Source organism: Anolis carolinensis, chromosome 2, assembly GCF_035594765.1.
Source record: "Anolis carolinensis isolate JA03-04 chromosome 2, rAnoCar3.1.pri, whole genome shotgun sequence".
Classification (NCBI taxonomy): Eukaryota; Metazoa; Chordata; class Lepidosauria; order Squamata; family Dactyloidae; genus Anolis; species Anolis carolinensis.
In genome coordinates this window covers 95184600-95206005 of record NC_085842.1, presented here as the reverse complement: position 1 = coordinate 95206005, position 21406 = coordinate 95184600, and the positions used below count along the sequence as shown (strand labels likewise).

Genomic DNA, 21406 nt, shown 5'->3' with positions numbered 1-21406 from the left:
TTTGAGTTCTTTCAGGTTTAGAGGAGAAGACAACTGGTGGGTTTCAAGTTCTGGCACCCTGTTGATTTTCATCTTTATTCTGCTGCAGTTGGTTTTCCCATTCTGAATTAGCTGGTGACCTATCTGGTCTGGTGTCACGTTTGCGTGTCCATGGTTGACCAGAGGGTCACTATCCAGGCGTCTCAGCAGTTGCCAGGCTTTTCGGCTACTCTTGGACATGTCAAGGTTCTCAAGCAACTCTATCCAACGGTCTTTCTTAGCATTAGCTAAGGCTGTAGATAGTTTTTGGCCTGCTGCTATAGTCCCATCACTGTATGGATTCTCTTGAAATAGTCTGAGATATTCCTGTAGCTGATTTAGCAATTCTTCGTTTAGGCCTGGTAGGTAGCTTGTGCAACAGCCTCTCGGGATTGAGAGCCTTGAGGATCTTTTCACAGCTTCTATAAACTGGTCATAATTTTCTGTAGAAGGTTCTATATCAGAAATAGCAGCTTCCAAGGTCTCTGTAAACTTTGTCCAGTTATATCTTCTGCGGAATGGGACACTTTTTGGTCTTACAGCTGCATGTGCTACGCAGCATATTGGTCTGTGTTGTGTGTTAGGTATCGGGTTTAATACCCTTTTGATGCATTGGTGGATTATGCTTTCCTTTACAAAAATCAGATCAGGGTTATAACCACGCTTCCATCGGCTGCTATTAAAAGTTTTTTTGTTTTGTTTTTTTTAAAAGCCACAATAGTGATCTCATTGAATGTCTCTTGCTAAGGAAGAGACATTCAATGAGATCACTATTGTGGCTTTAAAAAAAACATGTTTTTGTCAAAACTTTTTAAAAATTCCCTAAAATCAGTACATGTAGGAATATTTCTGAAAGTTTAGGGAATGATCCCCTGTTATCTTGTGTCATTATGTAGAAAATTCAAAGAGATAGCTCCAGTAGTTTCTTTTAAAAAATGTTATTTATAAAAACTTTCAAAATTTCCCAAAATCCCATGGATAAATGAAATGTTCTGAAACTTGATGGGCTAACAGTGGTAAATGCATTCTACCATTGTAGCAAACATTACAGCAAGGAGCTCCTGAAATTTTCCCACTTGCACAATTAGTGTAATGAAAAAGTAATGAAATTCCATTACTACCATTATAGTAACGGAAGTTTTACTAACTATACTTTAGAAATGAAAAACCAGTGTCCCCTAATTTTGTAATGATTTTGAAACATTTTTTAAAATAAATCATACATGCCTACTCTCTACCACTTGGGTGTTTTATCATCCACCATGGCAACTGCTGAATGTCTACATGCACATTATGATTTCTGGCTTGGAAATCAAATGGAACAAGGAATAGACATGAGTTATGTCCATATCAGTACTATTCAATAGATAGGACTCCCACCTTGTTTTTATCTAGCAGATGATGTGTTTATTATTCTCCTAAAGTGCTGCGAGAAGGATGAAAGATAAGAACAAAAGAATCTGTGGCTGATGTTGAAGGTAGCTGAGAGGCTCCAAATCTTATTCCAGGATATTACACTAGCTTTGAACACATCAATTGTTTGAGCAGAATTATGAAGTTCAGGCACATAGAACTTTGCTCTTATTTTGTTTCTTCTTTTGAAGTGTCTGTTGTGATAATGTTAATCTTTTCTCCATCATCAGATCCATGGCACCCATACCTCTTTCTTTCCATCAACTTAATGGAGGTCAATATGTTGCTAGAATATACTAGCAAGAGTGGTGAAGATTTTGCCGGTTTCTAGCTTTATGTACCTGAAATGAGTTGTGTATTTCCAAAAAAATAAAACATGGATTTGTTCTTGTTCCTTTTTTCCTAGGAATCCCCATATGTGATGAATAAGAAAAGCAAAGAAAAGCTGGAAGGAAATTTGAAGTATGAAGGCTATTGTGTAGAATTGGCTGCTGAGATTGCAAAACATGTTGGCTACAACTACAGCTTGCAGATTGTTAAAGATGGGAAATATGGAGCCCGAGATCCTGAGACTAAATTGTGGAATGGCATGGTTGGGGAGCTGGTATATGGAGTAAGTCTCCAGCTCTGAAAATCGTAATACAGTAGAGTCTCACTCATCCAAGCTAAACGGGCAAGCAGCAGCTTGGATAAGCAAATAACTTGGATTATAAGGAGGGATTAAAGATTTACAAATTAAGCACCAAAACATCATGTTTTTGCAACAAATCCACAGAAAAAGCCGTTCAAAACACAGTAAAGTAGGATGCCTCTGAGGATGCCTGTCATAGATGTGGGCGAAACGTCAAGAGAGAATGCTTCTGGAACATGGCTAGACAGCCTGGAAAACTGACAACAACCCTGTGATCTGGACCATGAAAGCCTTCAACAACACAGGAGGAGACAGTCAGCGAGTGGGTGACCTAGGAGAACATTTGGAGCCCTCCTCACTCACCCACCCGCCCGTGCTTCGGCTCCCTCGCATGCTGGGCGCCGGTGCTGCCGGCTCCAGCATGCGAGGTAGCCGAGGCACGAGCGGGTGGGTGAGCGAGGAGGGCCCCAAAAGTCCTCCTCGCTCGCCCGCCCGCCCGTGCCTCGGCTCCCTTGCATGCTGGAGCCGGCAGCACCGGCACCCAGCATGGAGGAGGAGCCAGGCAACGAGTAGGTGAGCCAGGAGGGCTCCAAAAGTCCTCCTCGCTCACCCACCTGCCCCTGCTTTGGCTCCCTCGCATGCTGGAGCCAGCAGCACCGGCACCCAGCATGGAGGAGGAGCAAGAGAGAGAGAGCGGGTGAGTGAGGAGGACTTTTGGGGCCCTTCTCCCGCCCACCCATGCCTCGGCTCCCTTGCCATGCTGGGGCCGGCAGCACCGGTGCCCAGCATGGCGGAGGAGCGAGAGAGAGAGCCCACCCTCCATCCCTCGCTTACTCATTCACCCAGCTGGATTCCGGCAGCACTGGGATCTGGCGGGGTGAGTGGGGGGGGTTTGGCTCAAATTGCCCGGACGCTCAGACGAGCGGGGCTCGATTTAGTGGGGTTTTACTGTATTTAGTTTTGCACGGACATCCTCAAATTTCTAATTTAATAGTGATTTACTGGAAAATTCAGATTCGTTTTTCTAAAGTTACTTACCATTTGCATCCAGTTCCCATATTGCTGATTTTCATTGACTAATAACACCAAGGCAAATATTAAAATCTGAGTGATTCAGTTTCGTGCCACTAATGATACTGTACAGCTGGCAAATAGCCACTTGAGTTGAACTATTTTCAGTCAAGTGAAATTATCTACAGCAGTCATTTGTTAGTAGAAAAGAAGCTCCATCTGGAAATAATAACCAGGCATCATGCCAGCTGGAAATTTTCCTCTCCTGGTTTTGCAGTGAGGAATTACAGAATTGAGATATTGTTATATTACATGAAGAATCCTTCCAGCAGATTCTTAGGAAATGATGACTGTTACTTCTTATTATTAAAAAATAATACATAATCAAAAATCATACATGCCTTCACCAATCAGATATTCTAGATGATAAATAAAAGCAAGAATGAGACAAAGGAAATAGGTATCTAATCAAAATGAAACTTATTTTTCAAGCTTTACAAATTTGGCTTATTGTCTTTGTTTAAAAAAGTCTGAAATCCAGATTTTACAGCAGAAAATTGGTAACATAGACAGAAAAGCAGACAGATAGATCTGAAAAGAAAATACAGTATTATGTATTGCATAATAATAATAATAACCCACTTTGATAGCAAGCTCTTTATATATTCTAGGATGTGAGCCTTGCAGATCTTCAAAACATCTAAAATTGGTCTCCTTTTCTTTTCAGAGAGCTGATGTGGCTGTTGCACCATTAACCATCACTCTAGTGCGAGAAGAAGTCATAGACTTTTCCAAACCATTTATGAGCCTTGGCATATCCATCATGATTAAAAAACCACAGAAGTCCAAGCCTGGGGTCTTTTCCTTTCTGGATCCCTTAGCTTATGAAATTTGGATGTGTATAGTTTTTGCCTACATCGGAGTAAGTGTTGTTCTCTTCCTGGTCAGTCGCTTCAGCCCATATGAATGGCATAACGAAGAGCTTGAAGAAGGTCGTGACCAGCCAGCTAATGACCATACAAATGAATTTGGAATATTTAACAGTCTATGGTTCTCCTTGGGAGCTTTCATGCAACAGGGATGTGATATATCTCCAAGGTTAGTCATTTTCTTAATCTGCTATGTTATGTGGGACAGAAGTAGGGGAGTGTCTGTGCAAATGTTATGGGATATTGTTTCTCTTGTGTACTTTCCGCTTCTAGTAGAAAATCTAAAGTCAACATTGATATATTAATTGATTGTAGCCCAGTTCATTGGTCGGATACCTCAGAACAACACTTACTATATTGGCATTATCAAAAGAGTTTATTATTTGGTCTAAGCAGTTGTTTTAACCACTGCAAACTTTCTTCATTTTTCTCTTTCTTATAATTTTTCCTGTTATGGACAAATATGTGCCAGCTATACAACTGTTCTTATTTTGTATGCATAATTTGAAGTACTCAAGACATAAATTGTGCTTATGGCATATAAATTTGTATACTCTATATTTCATTCATACAGCTTCTCAAAATGGAATTCAACCGAGAAGTTATAGCTTCTTTGTGCATATTCTTCCTTCAAATATCAGTCTGAGGCCTCTTTCACACAGCTGTATAAAATCCACATTGAACTGGATTATTTTGCAGTGTGGACTCCGATAATCCAGTTCAAAGCAGATATTGTGGATTATCTGCCTTGATATTCTGGATTATATGGCTGTCTGGAAGAGACCTAAATATCTATATACATTGTGGAATTAAAATTAATAAGCTGGTCAATTCTCTGTCAGCATTGTCATGGTCACCATCATTTTATTTATTAATCACTTCTCCTCATGGTTCAAGGTGTGGTACAACATATGCCCCATCTACACTGCCATATAATGAAGTTTCAAAGTACATTATATGGTAGGGTGGGTGAAGTCATAATTAAAGTGTCTAGATAAAATAACATACATCTATTAAAAGACATAGAAGAAAGTTTAAAACACCAATGTAAATTTAAAATTCATATTTTCCAATTGATTGGATAGGTCTGCCAGAAGAGATAGGTATTTATTGTGTTTTGATAGTTCATTTAGCTGCCAAAATCTCTTCCAGCAGGTCATTCCACAGTTCAACATAAATGAGACATTCTTATAAGTTTTGTTCTTGCCATTTTCTAACATGATGCATGTGACACTTTTTTAAAAAAAATGAAAAGATAGTTCACCATTCCACAGACAATATATCTAAAAACCAACTGAAGAAAGATGACAAAAGGAGGTGAGAGAAATGGAAGCAAGAAAACAAGAAAGAGTGGGCAGTTGTTTTAGTAACTTCTGCATTGAATTTTCAGTAGGGTTCTGGTTCAACAGGAAAAGGTGGGCAGTCGATTTAAGAAACAGGAAATGAGCAATCTCACATGAATTGTGTGCACTGGCCCTTAAACCACCTATTGGTTTATGGCAACCCCATAACCTCCATAGAGGGGGGTTTTTTTGGCATGAAATACCCAAAAGTAGTTTTGCAATTGCTTCATCTGAAGTTTAGCATACAACACTTGGTATTTATTATTGGGCTCCTATCAAAGTACAAACTTTCATGGGAGCCCACCAGGGATGACTTTGCTTAGCTTAGCTGGATTTGGTGACTTATTTGCAATTACTTCCTTTTAAAAAATAACTAAGGCACAACTAATCCATACTGCAATTGCAGCTTCGCAAAGAATAACTTCACTCCTTCTGTGGTATAATTTTCAGTTTTTGGTTGTTCTTATACTCAAGGAGTGTGGCCTCTCACCACATGGTGGGGCAAGAAGGTACAGTGTTCCCTCACTTATTGCGGGGGTTACATTCCAAGAATACCCATAAAAAGTGAAAATCCACAAAATAGGGACACTATATTTGTGTTGTTTACAGTCTCACTGGCAAGTAGCATCTCTGTCCCCTCCTCACCTCTGTCCCCTCCTCACCTCCTCACGCACATGCCTTGTGAGGCGAAAACAAAGCTGCTTGAGCCTCCTTTTCTCTACTTTCGGTTTCTCCTTCCTTCCTTCCTTCCTTCCTTAGGCTTCTCCTTAGGAAGGAAGTAGAAAGAAAGATTTATAATATTATTTTCTGATGTATACTATTTATTTATTTATTTATTACAATATTTATATCCCGCCCTTCTCACCCAACAGGACTCAGGGCGGCTTACAATAAAACGCATATATAAAAATTGTACAATGCACTATAAAACAGTTACAAATTATTAACTTACTATTATTTAGTGTTTATCAAAAAACTTCGAAACAGCGAGGGCGAGAAAACAGAACTGCGAAGTAGTGAGGGAACACTGTATTTGACTCCAGTGTTGGCTCCAGTTGCTGCCACATGCTCAGTTTTTGTTTTTTTTTTGGGGGGGGGGGGTAATAATCACATCGATGGAAGGAAAGAGTGTGTGTTTACCATAAGTCAGTGCTTGTAACATTCAGATGATTTTTTTGTTGTTTTGGTTTTTTTTAGTTCTAAAAACTTTTTGAGGAAAAGTATCAGCAAAGTGTTATCTTTTAAAGAAACTGAATTGCAGCAGTGGCCATGGAAATATGTTTAATAATAACTGTAACTACCATAATTGCTTTTTTGAAAGTTGTTTTCAACGACACAGCTTGTTCTTCTGTTCCAGCATAAAAAGATAAAAAGGAATCATTATATGCAAGATAATGTGAACAGGAGTCCAGAAACGATTTTCTCAGTATGTCCTAAAGATGCTACATAATGCTTTTTAAAAGTAATTTCCAAGCTTTGAGAATCAGGTGTGCATTTGTTGAACATTTTTTGTTCCTAGGATGACAAAGTCAATCAAAGTCCATTGGCTCAGTATGAATGGAAGTGAACTTATACATTTGCTTTGAGAGCAGAAGAAAACAGGGGGCTAAAGGGGACATTTACATGAACACATGTTGCTATTGGTGCCCAACCAGGAGTAAGGCTCTGACCATATGCCTTGGTTTTGAGCTGTTTGTTTTCTGCTAGGCAGATTATTCATGAGAGACCAAGCAATGCAGAAACAAAAACCTTGGAACCATTTGGACAGCTGTAACATTTCTGAGACTAATGAACTTTAAAAGGTCAGTGCCGGATTACTGATCCAGATATCTAATATCTTGTGCTCATTAAAGCTCTTGTCAGGACAGAGCATCAGCCAAGTAGGGGAAAAAATAAGCCTCAACACTCTTGTCTTTATCTTAGCCACATGTGCTGGTATTTGATTATTGCGATAATATGAAATGAACTTATGGTAGTTTCTAATATTAGAACTAGCGCTTTGTAAAGCAGAGATAGAAGAATTTAAACATGCTAAATAGCTGATCAAAATAATTTATACTTCAGCACAGGCCTGTGATAACTAACTATGGAAATCTTCAAATATATACATCAGCACTTCAATCCAATGCACATCTACTCATAAGTCCCTCAGTTGCCATTTTTCAGCCAAAACATGGTGTAACACGTATGTGTGTTGGTGTGTGTGTATGTACAGTATATGTAGAATGTATTTATTTCATTTGATATTTGGTATTTCAGCTATTTTAATGTCCATTTATACATTGACCATTTAGGTTGGTGTGTGATTGAATCAACCCCGCAGCAACAAAGCACGATGTAAAGCTGATCCAGGTTAAACTGGGGCAAAGCCACTTAACACAGCTTTACCCCAGGTTGACCTAACTTGGGGGAAATCTCAAATCTTGAAGCAGATTCTCCCCTGCATTAGAGACAGTTTAGACAACTCAAAAACAGCTATCATGTTTTCAGGCAACCAAGGGACGTGGGATGGCTATCCCCTCCCATCTTCGCCCTTATGACATGGATACCTACCGTACTCTCAGAGGTCCACCAGACTTCTGACAGGTTTCATTACTCACAAAGGAAGAAGAGAAAGGATGGATTCTCAAGAGTATGGTAGGTGTCAGTATTGGGGGGGGGGTTTAGGGACCCTGTCCAACAGCGCCAAACCTTCCCTTTTGGGCAACTGGCTCAAGCTTACTTTTAAAATCATTGTAGAACTGCCCACATACTATAGTCATCTCAATAAATGTTGCATGAACCAGGGTTCATACAGTTTTGTGGAGATACCATAGACATGTTGAAATAAGAGAATAACCCCCCCCCCCCATGTGCAGATACACCAGAGAGAGGGGGGGCACTTGGCAAACAGAACTGAAAATATATCCTGATTGAAATATTCCAGCTTTTGCCTTCTTCAGTTGACAAAGGCCCCTTCTACACTGCCATATAATCCAGATTATCTGCTTTGAACTAGATTATGAGTCTGCACTGTCACATAATCTAGTTCAAAGTAGATAATCTGGATTTTATATGGGAATGTAGAAGGGGCCAAAGATGAAACTATTATTAGCTGCATTCTTCCTACATGCAGAACAAACTTGGGAGAAATGTTGTTGGTATGCTTTTTAATTCAAGAAGGATGCAGTTCATCATTGAAGATGCATATATTTATTGAATCGATTAAAATGTAAAAATACACACCAAGAGCATAATATGGCTCATGTTTCATCTCAGGCCCCATCTACACTGCTATATAATCCAGACTATCAAAATAGATACTCCACATTATCTGATTTGAACTGGATTATATGAGTCTACATTGCTATATAATCTAGTTCAAAGCAGATAATCTGGATTTTATATGGCAGTGTAGAAGGGGTCTTACATGAAGTCCAAAGTCTAAGCCAAATCAGACCACCTTGGTTCAGTTCTGTTGCTTTTCTGTGTGAAAAAGATCAACAACAACAACAACCTTTATTTATATCCCATCTCATCTCCCCTTGGGGACTCAGCACGGCTTACAACATAGATGGCAACCAAAGCTAGACCTGGTAGCAATTTGGACTCAAAACACAGATGCTGGAGGGAAAGCAGAACAAAAAAAGTATCATTTAGATTTGTTTTCTCTGAAAACATCCAAGAGGAAGGGGTGTGTGTGGTTGAATGATTGACAGGCCTGCCTTCTAAATCTAATTCTAAGATATTCTGGGTAGTCACTGTGCTATGGAGATGGATTGTGTGACTTTGATTAAGTTATGATTAATGCTTTTTTCCTCTTTTCTGGGTCAAAACAGATAGTGGATATGGAAAAGGGAAATAAAGAGATGGGGGTGCATCTACCTCATGGAATTAGTGCAATTTAATGCCACTGTTACAGCTTAAGCTTTGAAAGCATGGCAGATGCAGTTTGGTAAGACACTCACAGTATTTAGAATAAAAGGATAAAGATTTGATGAAACTACAAGTCCCATGATTCCAAAGGATTGAACTCTGGGAGTTAAAGTGGTGTCAAATTGCAATAATTCTGCAGTGCAGATGCACCCTAGGGTAACTTTTTAATCAAAATGCAGTGGACTTCGGAGTCTATGCTTTGTTGTATGTGGCTTGCATTAACTAAGGGATAATGCAAATATGATTCCAGAGCTATTTTCATGGACCTTCACCAGAATGGAAACCTTCAGAAGCAAGAAGTCATATTTTAAATAGGTTTTATTGCCCCCCTCTACACACACACACACATACACACTCACGTGTTTGAAGAGAGGTAGGGAGGTATCAGCTTCTCTGTTTATTATGCAATTTAGTTAGAATAATGTTAGAATATGTTAACCAAGGAGAGGTAACTCTGCAGAGTACTGGTTCCAGGCCCAACACAAGTCCAGAAATCCTCTGCTTTAAGTGATGGAGAGTGGTAAGCATAACACTACGAAATTACCATTCTTCCAAAAACAAAAAAAAACAACCCCCACTTCACACTCCATTGCTCCAAAATCTTCAAAGTGGCTTCTGCTGCTGCTCAGTTGTTTAGTTGTCTCCGACTCTTCATGACCTCATGGACCAGTTCACACCAGAGCTCCCTGTTGGCCGTCACCGCCCCCAGTTCCTTCAAGGTCAGGCCAGTCACTTCAAGAATAACGTCCATCCATCTTGCCCTTGGTCGGCCTCTCTTCCTTTTTTCTTCAATTTTCCCCAGCATCGTGATCTTTTCCAAGCTTTCCTGTCTCCTTATGATGTGGCCATCTAATATCCTTCTCTCCAGTGAGCAGCCGGGCATTATTTCCTGGAGGATGGACTGGTTGGATCTTCTTGCGGTCCAAGGCACTCTCAGGATTTTCCTCCAGCACCAGAGTTCAAAAGCGTCTATCTTCCTTCGCTCAGCCTTCCTTATGGTCCAGCTCTCGCATCCATAGGTTACTATGGGGAATACCATTGCTTTCACTATGCGGACCTTCATTGCTAGTGTGATGTCTCTGCTGTTCACTATTTTGTCAAGGTTGGCCATTGCTCTCCTCCCAAGAAGTAAATGTCTTCTGATTTCCTGGCTGCAGTCTGCATCTGCAGTGATCTTCATGCCTAGAAATATAAAGTCTGTCACTACCTCCACGTTTTCTCCTTCTATTTGCCAGTTATCAATAGGTCCAGTTGCCATGATCTTGGTTTTCTTGATGTTTAACTGCAACCCAGATTTTGCACTTTCTTCTTTCACCCTGGTGATAAGGCTCCTCAGCTCTTCCTCACTTTCAGCCATTAGAGTGGTATCATCTGCATACCTAAGGTTGTTAATGTTTCTTCCAGCAATTTTAACTCCGGCCTTGGATTCCTCAAGCCCCGCATGATGTGTTGAATAGGGAGGGTGAAAGTATGCAGCCCTGCCGTACTCCTTTCCCAATCTTGAACCAGTCTGTTGTTCAGTGGTCTGTTCTTACTGTGGCTACTTGGTCTTTATACAGTGGCTTCAATACAGCATAATTTTCAAGCCTTTATCTAGAGATTGAGCTTTCTTACTTTGATGTGTCCATTTCATACAAATTACTCTAAATCATGAGGGAGAGGAGCAAAGTGCCCTTCTTCCCCCATAATGAGGATTTCTACACAAATTGCTGAATTTCTTCCAAATCTTTAAAGATTTGTTACCTGTCCTCACCTTGTTGCTTTCAGTAATTTACATGTATTTCTTACTCCAAGATTGATGGCAGCTAGTTTTATCTACTGATGTTTTTAAAATTGTATTATTTTGATTTTATGTTATATGTGTTGACAAAGGTTGTTATAATTTTATGCAACTTGTTTTATACTTATGTACTTTTTTCCTGCTGTATTTTATATGTGTATCCTGGAGTGCCTTTGTAAGCTGCTGCAAGTCCCTTCGGGGAGATGGTGGTGGCATATAAATAAAGTATATTATTATTATTGATTCTGGATATAATGCAAATGGAATTGCTGTTCCTTTTTTAAAAAAATTGCTGTATCTATTAATCTAAAACCTGGCAGCTTTCCATATCTTCTCAATCCCAGATGCTCACCAAGTGTGCTTTGTTCAGATATTGACAAACTTGAATGTTTCCAGAGAAGGATGGTCAATGTGTTATTTAATTTAGAAACTATCCCTACAATGAATGGTTTAACAGCTGAATATATTTATTTTTAGCCTGGAGAACAGAAGGTGACTGGGAGACTTCATAGCATTTTCACATGTCTAAAGAGCTTTAATATTAATGTGATCTCTGTTGCTCCAGAATTAGCTATTGGATAAAATTCCAAGGTGGTAGATTGTAGCTCAACATACCAAAAAGATCTCCTGCTACTGAGAGTTGTTCAACAAATGGTTTGCTTTGGGATATGATGGCCTCACCTTTGCTAAAGGCATTAGAAGAAAGGCTATACAATTATTTGTCATGAGATTTTAGTTACATCCTGCATTGCAGATCCTGCACTGATGGGAGTTAAACTAGGTGACCTACAAGGTCTCTTCCAAGTTCTCTATTGTTTTCTGTGATTCCTCTAATGGCTTTTGACCTGGATTCACCAGCTCAGTAGCTCTTCAGATAGTGGAGTGGGGGACATGAAAACCTATTCCCTCAGTACAGTGATATGGCATGAATGCACCATACACAGGGCCAGTTCTTCCCTTCCAAGACAGGAACTGGGGGAAGGTAACTGCACCTGTAAAAAATATTTTAATATGCTTGATACACATACAGTATTTTGAACCTAAACAGTAGAACAGGGCTGTGTTCACTCAACTACAATCCAGAGGCTTGTCAGCTAGAAAAACATACAAATATGACTATCAACTTTATTTTCCTGGAACATCCAGCAGTTTGGTCTTTCCCAGGCATTTCCCACACGGTTGTAATACAGATTGTTCATCCCTTGTACCGAACACTACACAGCATTAGGCCAATATTGAGGGCAAATTGCATGCACATAAATACCATAGAAATCTTAAGGGCTGACTATATTCATCTCCCATACTTTATTATATACTAGCTTAGGTACCCGGCGATGCCAGGGTTAGGTATTTATTACAAAAAGTCATTGTTTGATCCCATTAGAAAATTCATATGAGCATGGGTAAACTACAGCTCCCATCATCATCTTGTCATCACTCCCAAACTGTACCCTTAATTAAAATTGGTCATGATGGGAATGTGTGCCAAATTTGTTCCAGATCCATCATCAGTGAGGTTCACAGTGCTCCTTGATTGTTGGTAAACTACAACTCCCAAAATCCAGGGTCAATCCCCACCAAACCTCACCAGTATTTAAAGTTGGGTATTTGGTCCAAATCCATTGTCAGTTGGGTTCAAAGTACTATCTGGATATGGGTGAACTACAACTCTCAACACCCTGGGTCAATTCCCCTCAGTATTTAAAGTTGTTTATGATGGATATGTGTGCCAGGTTTGATCCAGATTCATTGTCGGTTAGGTTTCAGAATGCTCTTTGATTGTGGATGAACTACAACTCCAAACATCCTCTGTCATATACCCCCAAACCCTGCCAGCATTCAAAGTTGGTAATGTTGGGTAAGTGTATGATGTTTGGTTCAGATCTGTCATTGGCTGGTTTCGCAGTGTTGTCTGATTGTGGGAAACTACAACTCCCATAATCTAGGGTCAAAGCCCTCCAGTATTTTTTGTTGGTCATGGTGGGTCTGTGTCCCACATTTGGTCCAGATCCATCATTGGTGGGAGCCACAGTGCCCTCTGGAAATGGGAGCCATCCTGGAAAATACATACGAACATAGGTAGGTAGGTAGGTAGGTAGGTAAAAACATATTTCCACTTTTAATATATATATCATTTAATATATATATATATAAATTTAATATTTCTATTTAACACTATGAACAGACAATTGAATTACTAACATACGATAAAACACCCAGTGCCTTTTTCCTATACCGCTTAATAGAATCACAGCCTCCTTTCCCCCACTGGAGGAGTTGTGAATAAAAGTCTGAAGACTTTTCTAAGAACAAAGTCAAACCTGTTTATTTTATTCAATCTGACAATAAGAAAACCCCTGGTCAAAGACGGCCTATTACCAAGGTACAATCTTAAAATCTGAGAGAAGCAAACTTACATTGAAAATAAGAAGCAAATGCTGCTAAGCTTCTGAGCAAGTTTAACTGTAATATGCATGTAAATGGTCTATGATGCTGAGTGGCAGTTTAAGGGTAAGGTCCCACCACATCCCTGCTAGTGAGGGTCTCAAGTAATGGCAGAAGCAGAGAGGCAGTGCTATTTAAGAGTACAACTGCTGAGTCACTTAGGAGTAGAATTTTTTCAAGAGGACAAAGGATTCACTATAAATATTTCATTTGCTCTTGCTGGATGCTTCTGCCATGCAGAAGTGTGACTGAATGCCAGACAGGATGGCTGAAATGAAATATACACACCACTGAAGCTTGGTATCGATCACGCTGAATACACTATTTTTCCCTGTTACTGAACTACAAATAATGATGTCTACAAGACAAGTCTAAATAAAAGAGCTATCCATCTGGTCACCAAATGGCATTCTACATTTATATCCATCTTTCCATTGTCAACTTGCAGTCACTGGACCGTTGATCTTATTGTACAAAGCTCGCAACAGGGTATTGGCCGAAACATACCTAAGGTGAAGATTTTCTTTCATTGATCCCAGTCTTTCTCTCCACATTTGTAATGAAAGAACTTCTTCTAAGTAAACCCTAGCTAGTATTTAGGAAGTCTTAATTCCATTGCCTGTGAATGGTGTCATGACACCAAAAGCCTTATCACATGACACTGTCATAGCACTGTATTCCATGCCAACATCCCATGGAATTCTGGGGCTTGTAGTTTAGTGAGACCCAAGCCCTCTTTGACTGAGAATTATAAAATACCCATCCCTAAACTGCAAATCACAAGACTCCATATCATGGTACAATGCCCGTTAAGCTTGAGTGTAAAGCTATAATGATGTAGTGTGATCAGGTCTTAAGAATGAAAGTATTTTTTTTCCTCAGGTGATAAGTTGACTGTGATTACAAATAAGTTAAGATATATCAAAACGTAGTATCAGTTATTTTCTCTGCTTTTTGTTGATTCCCCACCCCTACAAGATTGAGATTCAAAGCAAATTCTTTATGTAGTAACATATCTGGTTTTGTTTCCATTTATTGGGAGGAGGAGCAGGGAAAAGGGGAGAGATATCATCCTGTTTGTCAGGTGTATTTTGATTTTTGTTGTTATTATTGCGCATCTTCAAGTCATTTTTGACATATAGAAACCCTATGGTGACCCTTTGTTCATAAGAGTTCTATCATTACCTTCCTCTTAGACTGAGACAATGCAACTTGCCCAAGGCCACCCAAGTGGGTTTCATGGCTGGGTGGGGATTTTGAACCCTGGTCTCCAGTATCATCGTCCAAAGCTCAAACCACTGCATCATGATGGCGCTCTGATAGCTAGATATTTAGATGAAGTGGACAAAAGGTGAACCACAGAGCCTTCAGGGGTCAAAACATTTTTTGTATTTTTCCCCATTTTTTTACTTCTAAATATCTTCTAGGGAATGTGGGGGTATTTTGCCATGCCCCCCCTGCCCAATTTACGATCAGAAGGGTTGTTTTCAAAAAGAGGACCTCTGCTCAATTCCTGTTTTGAGGGCATTTGGGGACAAAAATGATTTCTTTTGGTGCAGTGGGTATGGGGATAGTCCACCAAGGTCTCCTGCATGGAGCAATGCACAACCCTTTAAAACACACAGAAACATCCTTTTATCGGTGAAGAGACAGTGCATATATTAGATAAATCATGGAAATAAATGTATAAAAATCCCCAAAAAACTACCTTTTCATCTGGGTGGGGCCACAATGAAAATGATTCCATAGCAGATTGTGGTGTGGGGAAATGGCATATGAAGAACACAAATGCCATTTAACAGCACTTTGATCTAGGAAGTCTTTGAGGTTCTGCCCAGTGCAAGGGTAGGTTGTGGGGGGGGGGGGGGCACATTTGATTGTTAATTAGTGTAAAAGTGAATACCAAAGATATGTGATCATAAGTCCACTTTTTGATGCTGTAACTCCAGAACAAGATGAAAACCATTGAGTTGTGTAAAATATGTTTTCCAATAAATGTGTGGTGAACCTCCACTCCCCCAAAAAACCTATTCCAATATATTTATGCATTAAAATAGCTTATGCAAAACAAGCTCCTTTTTTTTAAAAAAAATGTGTTTTTGCAAACTGCTGGGGGACATTGAAATGCATTCTGTACCAGGCACATAACTTCTTGGCAAAAGAAGGCTCATATATGGAAAAAAATGTAGAAAAACTCTCATAAGCTCATTGAAATTGTTCATTCTCATATATGAGATCAAAAACACTCCTGCATTATAGTCAAGGTTCGGAGTTATGACATGACTGGGTCTGAAAATGTAATTGGACTATTTCACTTATTCCAAACGTTTAAGACAACAATGTGGACTTTAGGGGCTCCACCTTGTGTTCATCATCGGGACAATGCTTATTTTTCCAAACCTTTTCGTTTTGTTGCAATCTCTTCCTCAAGGGCGTTAAAAGCACACAGAAAAATGTTTACACCGCATCGCTTTATGTTCTTATCTATGTTATTGAGCCCTTACCTATGCACTTATCTACCTCAAAGCAGAAGTAGCACAGTAGAAAGTACACATTATTGTCAAGTATCTGTACTATCCAAATACAATCCAGAACACAGGGGAACATATCACAATGAGTTAAAAGCTGTATGACAAAGGCACTTTTGGGATAACAGGGACAATATGCAAACTCTTTCTTTAGTCTGCTCTCATAAACAATGTGGTTCTGAACTTCTGATGATTCCAGCAGTGACTATTCAGCCACAGAGATAAGCGCCTTTTATTTTTGCAATGTTTTTGCAGCTGGCAAAACCATTCCTCATGAAAAGAAAATATAATTGCTATTTTAGCTTTTGGAAAAGGCCATGTTTTATTGGATAAGCTAGATTTTATTTTATGTACTTAACATCTGCCAATGAAATGGAGTTGAAGGATGCTAAGGGAATGCAATAATCATAAATGGCTGATTTTCTGTGGTCATAGCACTCATTTTTGAAGGAGGTTGAGTGGTGACATGCCAGAGAAATAATTCTGAGGAGCACAAGTTCAGTACAAATGGAGGGTGTCATCACACAAATGAGAAAGCATCTGTTTATTTTAGATATTTCTACCTGCCTTTTCACCCAAAAAAGGGAACAGCTCAACACATGTTACCGTTTTTTTAAAAGTAACTATCGTTAGACACACATTAGCAAGCTAAAAATAGCAACACAAAGTTAACAGAAAAATAAAATAAAGCCTGACATCATGGTACTGAATAATGATAGCATAAATCCTACATTGTTGTTGGTTGTTGTCTTGTGCCTTCAAGTTGTTTCTGAATTATGGTGAGCCTTAAAGACATGGTTGTGCACGCAAGCTTTTAATGAATGAGAACATGGACTTTACATGACCTGTATGAAGTTTTATTGAGGATTCTGGATGAATGGATTTTAACCTTGGATATGCTTAAAATTTTATATAATGTGATTTTATTTTGCAATGGTACCTGTTTTATATGAATTGTTGTTTTGTAGATTGTTTTATATGAACTGTTGTTTTTACATTGTTTTAGGCATTGAATTTTTGCCTATTTATTGTAAGTTGCTTTGAGTCCCCTCAGGGAGAAAGGTGGGGTAAAAGTTTAACCTAATGATTACTATTAAAGAAGATGGGCAAGGAATAAAGGAGGAAAGTAATCAATATTTTAGGCCAGAATTTTTCAAATTGTGTTCCTCCAGATGTTTTGGACTTCAGATCCCACAGTTCCTAACAGCTGGAAAAAAACTGGCTAGGATTTCTGGGAGTTGAAGTCCAAAACACCTGGAGAAGCAGAGTTTGAGAAACACTGTTTTAGACTGAATAGAATTCCTGAAATAAATAAAGATACAATACGGGATGCAGGCCCCCCTCTGGCTATGGGCCCGATGGGATGCCTTTAAAGGCAGTCATTAGGGATAAATGAATAACAATGGGAAAAGGTATAAAAAAAGAGGAAAAAAATAGATTAGAGAAATTAAAAGTGGAAGAAGAAAAATATTCAAAGCCTCCTGTTTAGTCATCTGTAATGAACTATGTTTTCCATAACTTTTGGTGATGATACTGTAATCAAACCATAATCAAACATTAGGGGCCGGGCTGTGGCACAGATGGTTAGTAGCCAGCTACAATAAATCACTACTGACCATGAGGTCAAGAGTTCGAAGACCGGGTCGGATTGAGTGTCCGACTGTTAAATACCCTCGCTCATTGTTTGACCTAAACAACCAGAAAGACAGTTGCATCTGTCAAATAGGAAAATTTAGGGACCGCTAACAGGGGGAGGCGAATTTAACTAATTTATGTCACTATAAAAATGTCCAGCAGCGTATGTGCAGAATTTATTTGTTTTTATACACATTGCCTGAAATAATTTTATGTGAAATATTATTAATATTTTGGTGTATGAAACAAAGTTTGTCTACATTCATAATATTAATTATATATTATATTTTACATGTAATATTACTAATAATATTACAATATATTGATACAGTACAATATAGTAATTTATTACCAATATTGTACTATGCTAATAATATAATATTGTATGTAAATTTAATTTGTAAACCGCTCTGAGTCCCCTTCGGGGTGAGAAGGGCGGCATATAAATGTAGCAAATAAATAAAATAAATAAATAAACTCAACAATTAGAAAGCAAAGGTGCCTCTATTATTGCTACCCATGTGGATAATTTTGGATTTTAGGGCATTTTGGACAATTATGTTGCTTAAGGGAGATGTTGTCACGACCCAGGCTGCAGAGCACCAATAACCATACACAGAGGCCAGAATCTAACTAATATCTTTATTAAGGAAATATATAAGGTTAATAAAAGCAAGTGTAGGAAATAGTTCAGAAATAGACCTTTCAGGGAAGGTCAAAATTAGTCCAAGGAAACAATGTCCAATATGAAATATTAAGGTCCAAAGTTGTAATCCAATAACCGAAACACTCTCTTTGCCAAGCAAGGTGAGGGGAGATGACAAGGTCCTTTAGTCCATGAAACTCGAGCAAGGCTAGGAAATAACTTGATACTTGGAACACAAGGCTTGAAACAAGGCAACAAGGAACGAGGAGCAAAAACAAGATCCGTGGTAATTACTTGGCAAGGTCCGGGAAGCAAGGCAAGATCCGGGGAAGTAAACAAGGCTGGGAATGGAGGCTTGGAAACAGGAACAAGGCTTGGAAACGGAGTAGCTGTCCACACACGCTACTCCAGTAGCTGACGAATTGACTCCGCAAGATTCCAAAAGGGGCAAGGAACCTAAATAGGGCCTCGTTTCCCACCAGAGAACACTTCTCTGGGGAAACCAGAAACGAAAGTCAATCTCTGTGTCCAGATGTATGACTCCCTAAAATTTCTCATGGAAGCAGGCTTAATCATCAGAATGCTTTGCTGCGATTCTCAGGCTTCGGCGATTAGCCTGCTGAACTCCTTTTTGTTGTAGATAATAATTACGGCGAGAAAATGGGGGAGATTTTGACTCAGGGCTTGTTTGGCAGATTTCTGGAATACAAACCTCCTGCAGGTGCAAGGGCTCTAATTCAGGCTGGGAAAGTTCCCTTTCTGGCTGAAATGGTGGAAAACCCAAGTTTTCCTCTTCATCTGTCACAACAGCACTAGGAACGGGACTACATGGCCCATGAGTCATCACACTATCCCCCTCCTCAAGCCCCCTCTCAAACTGGGACTCTCTCCCCGAGGCGCGAGGCCGCGGCTTGGCGGGATAGGTCTGATGGAAACGGCGGGTTAAATCTGGGGCATGGACTGTGGAAGCGTCTTCCCAAGAGCATTCCTCGGGGCCAAAACCCACCCAGTCAATGAGATATTGAAGGCGGCGGCGGTGAAAGCAAGAATCCAAAATGTCCTGAACCTCGAATTCCTCCTCCCCATCCACCAAAATAGGAGTGGGGGCCGGCCGGTCTACATCAGGGCGCACACCATCCGCCGGAAGGAGCAGAGAGCGATGAAACACTGGATGAATGCGCATAGAGCGTGGGAGCTGGAGTTTGAAAGTCACGGGGTTAAGTTGCGCCACCACTGGATAGGGACCAATGAAACGGGCATCTAACTTCCGGCAAGGGCGATGGGAGGGCAAAAAGCGAGTGGACAGAAGAACCCGGTCTCCTACCTTGATTTCGGGACCCGGCTGGCGATGTTTGTCCGCGTGACGTTTATAGTCCTCCTTGGCTTGGTCTAGTTGCTGGAGCAAAAGTTGTTGCACCGCTGTGAGTTCCTGCAGCCAGTCCTCGGCTGCGGGAACTTCTGAGGTTTCAATGACAGGAGGAAAGAAACGTGGATGGAAGCCGTAGTTTGCAAAGAACGGGGTTTCTTTAGTCGAGGCCTGGACACCATTGTTATAGGCAAACTCTGACAGCGGTAACAGGGAAGCCCAATTGTCCTGCTGGTAGTTCACATAACAGCGAAGGTATTGTTCCAGAGTGGCATTGGTGCGCTCAGTTTGTCCATCCGTTTGGGGATGGTGAGCCGAAGATAAACGAGAGTCTATGCCCAATAGTTTTTGTAGTGCTTTCCAGAAACGAGAGGTGAATTGGGACCCACGGTCTGTGACCAAACTCTTGGGCAATCCATGCAATCTGAAAACATGTTGAAGGAATAAATCTGCAGTCTCTTTGGCCGTGGGAAGGCCATCGCAGGGAATGAAATGGGCTAACTTGGTAAAAAGGTCCACCACCACTAGGATTGTGGTGAATCCACAGGAAGGTGGTAGATCAGTGATAAAATCCGCAGAGATTATTTCCCATGGGCGAGATGGGGTAGGGAGGGGATGCAGAAGCCCTGAGGGCTTTTCCCTTCTTGTCTTGGAGCGCTGGCATACTGGGCAGGTGTTGACATATTTTTCCACATCCTTGCGGATCTTGGGCCACCAGAAATCTCTTAGGATCAAATGCATGGTTTTAAATAGTCCGTAGTGCCCTGCTGGCTTGCAGTCATGACACAGACGAAGTGCTTTTTCCCTGCCCGGTCCTGGAGGAATGTAGACATGATTTCTATAGCAAAGTAGCCCATCCTTAAGCGAAAAGGGGAAATGTAGTCCTTGGCGAAGTTGGTCCTGTACCCAGGCATCTGCTTGCTGACTAGCCCTGATTTCCTGAGCACAAAGGGGCCCTGGAGTAGAGGGAGTTGATTCAATGGGAGTGGATTTGGTGCTTCCCACTGTGAGCGTGGCAAAGTTCTCAGGCTGTAGCAGCTGGGACTCAAAGGTCTCCTTGCGCCCTGCAGCATATTCCGGTTTCCGTGACAGAGCATCTGCTTGCTTGGTCTGGGCTGGGGTTGCATAATGGATTTGGAAGTTAAAACGTTCAAAGAATAAAGCCCAGCGTTGTTGCCTCTGATTTAGCTTGCGGGCAGTTCTTAGATGCTCTAGGTTCCGATGATCAGTATGGACTTCAATGGGAAATTTGGCCCCTTCTAACCAATGTCTCCAAGTTTCAAAGGCTGCCTTTATGGCCAAAAGTTCTTTTTCCCAAATAGTGTAATTCCTCTCTGGTGCGGTCAATTGACGGGAATAAAAGGCACAAGGGTGAAGATGATCTCCCACTGGTTGTAGGAGTACAGCCCCAATCGCCACATCGGAAGCGTCCGCCTGCACGACAAAAGGGGTTTCAGGATCTGGGTGCTGAAGGATTAGCTGGGACGTGAATAATTTCTTTAGTTGCTGGAACTCTTTCTCTGCTTGTTCTGTCCAGCGGAAGGGCTGTTTCCCACGGATGCAGCTGGTGATTGGATCAGACCAGCGGGCAAAGTCTGGAATGAACTTACGGTAGTAGTTCGCGAACCCCAAGAAGCGTTGCACCTCTTTCTTGTTGGTTGGCGCCCGCCATTCCAATACTGCTGCAACCTTTGCCGGGTCCATGGTGAGCCCTAGTGGCGAGACACGATATCCCAAGAAATCTAC

General features: G+C 40.6%; 2 protein-coding genes across 9 annotated transcripts in view; one reads left to right on the top strand and one right to left on the bottom strand.

Moving 5' to 3' along the window:
• The window catches only part of LOC134296131 (uncharacterized), a 220328-nt gene that overhangs the window by 49417 nt on the left and 149505 nt on the right, over window positions 1-21406 (bottom strand). The window lies entirely within an intron of this gene.
• The window catches only part of gria1 (glutamate ionotropic receptor AMPA type subunit 1), a 331557-nt gene that overhangs the window by 255934 nt on the left and 54217 nt on the right, over window positions 1-21406 (top strand). For all 8 annotated transcript variants that reach the window (XR_010002705.1, XM_008116336.3, XM_008116335.2 and 5 more), the window contains 2 exons: window positions 1838-2044; window positions 3801-4171. Coding sequence is in view for 7 of the 8 variants with exons in the window: in XM_008116336.3 (XP_008114543.1) it covers window positions 1838-2044; window positions 3801-4171 (578 nt within the window). In the remaining variant the exon portion in view is untranslated. The remainder of the gene's footprint in view (window positions 1-1837; window positions 2045-3800; window positions 4172-21406) is intronic.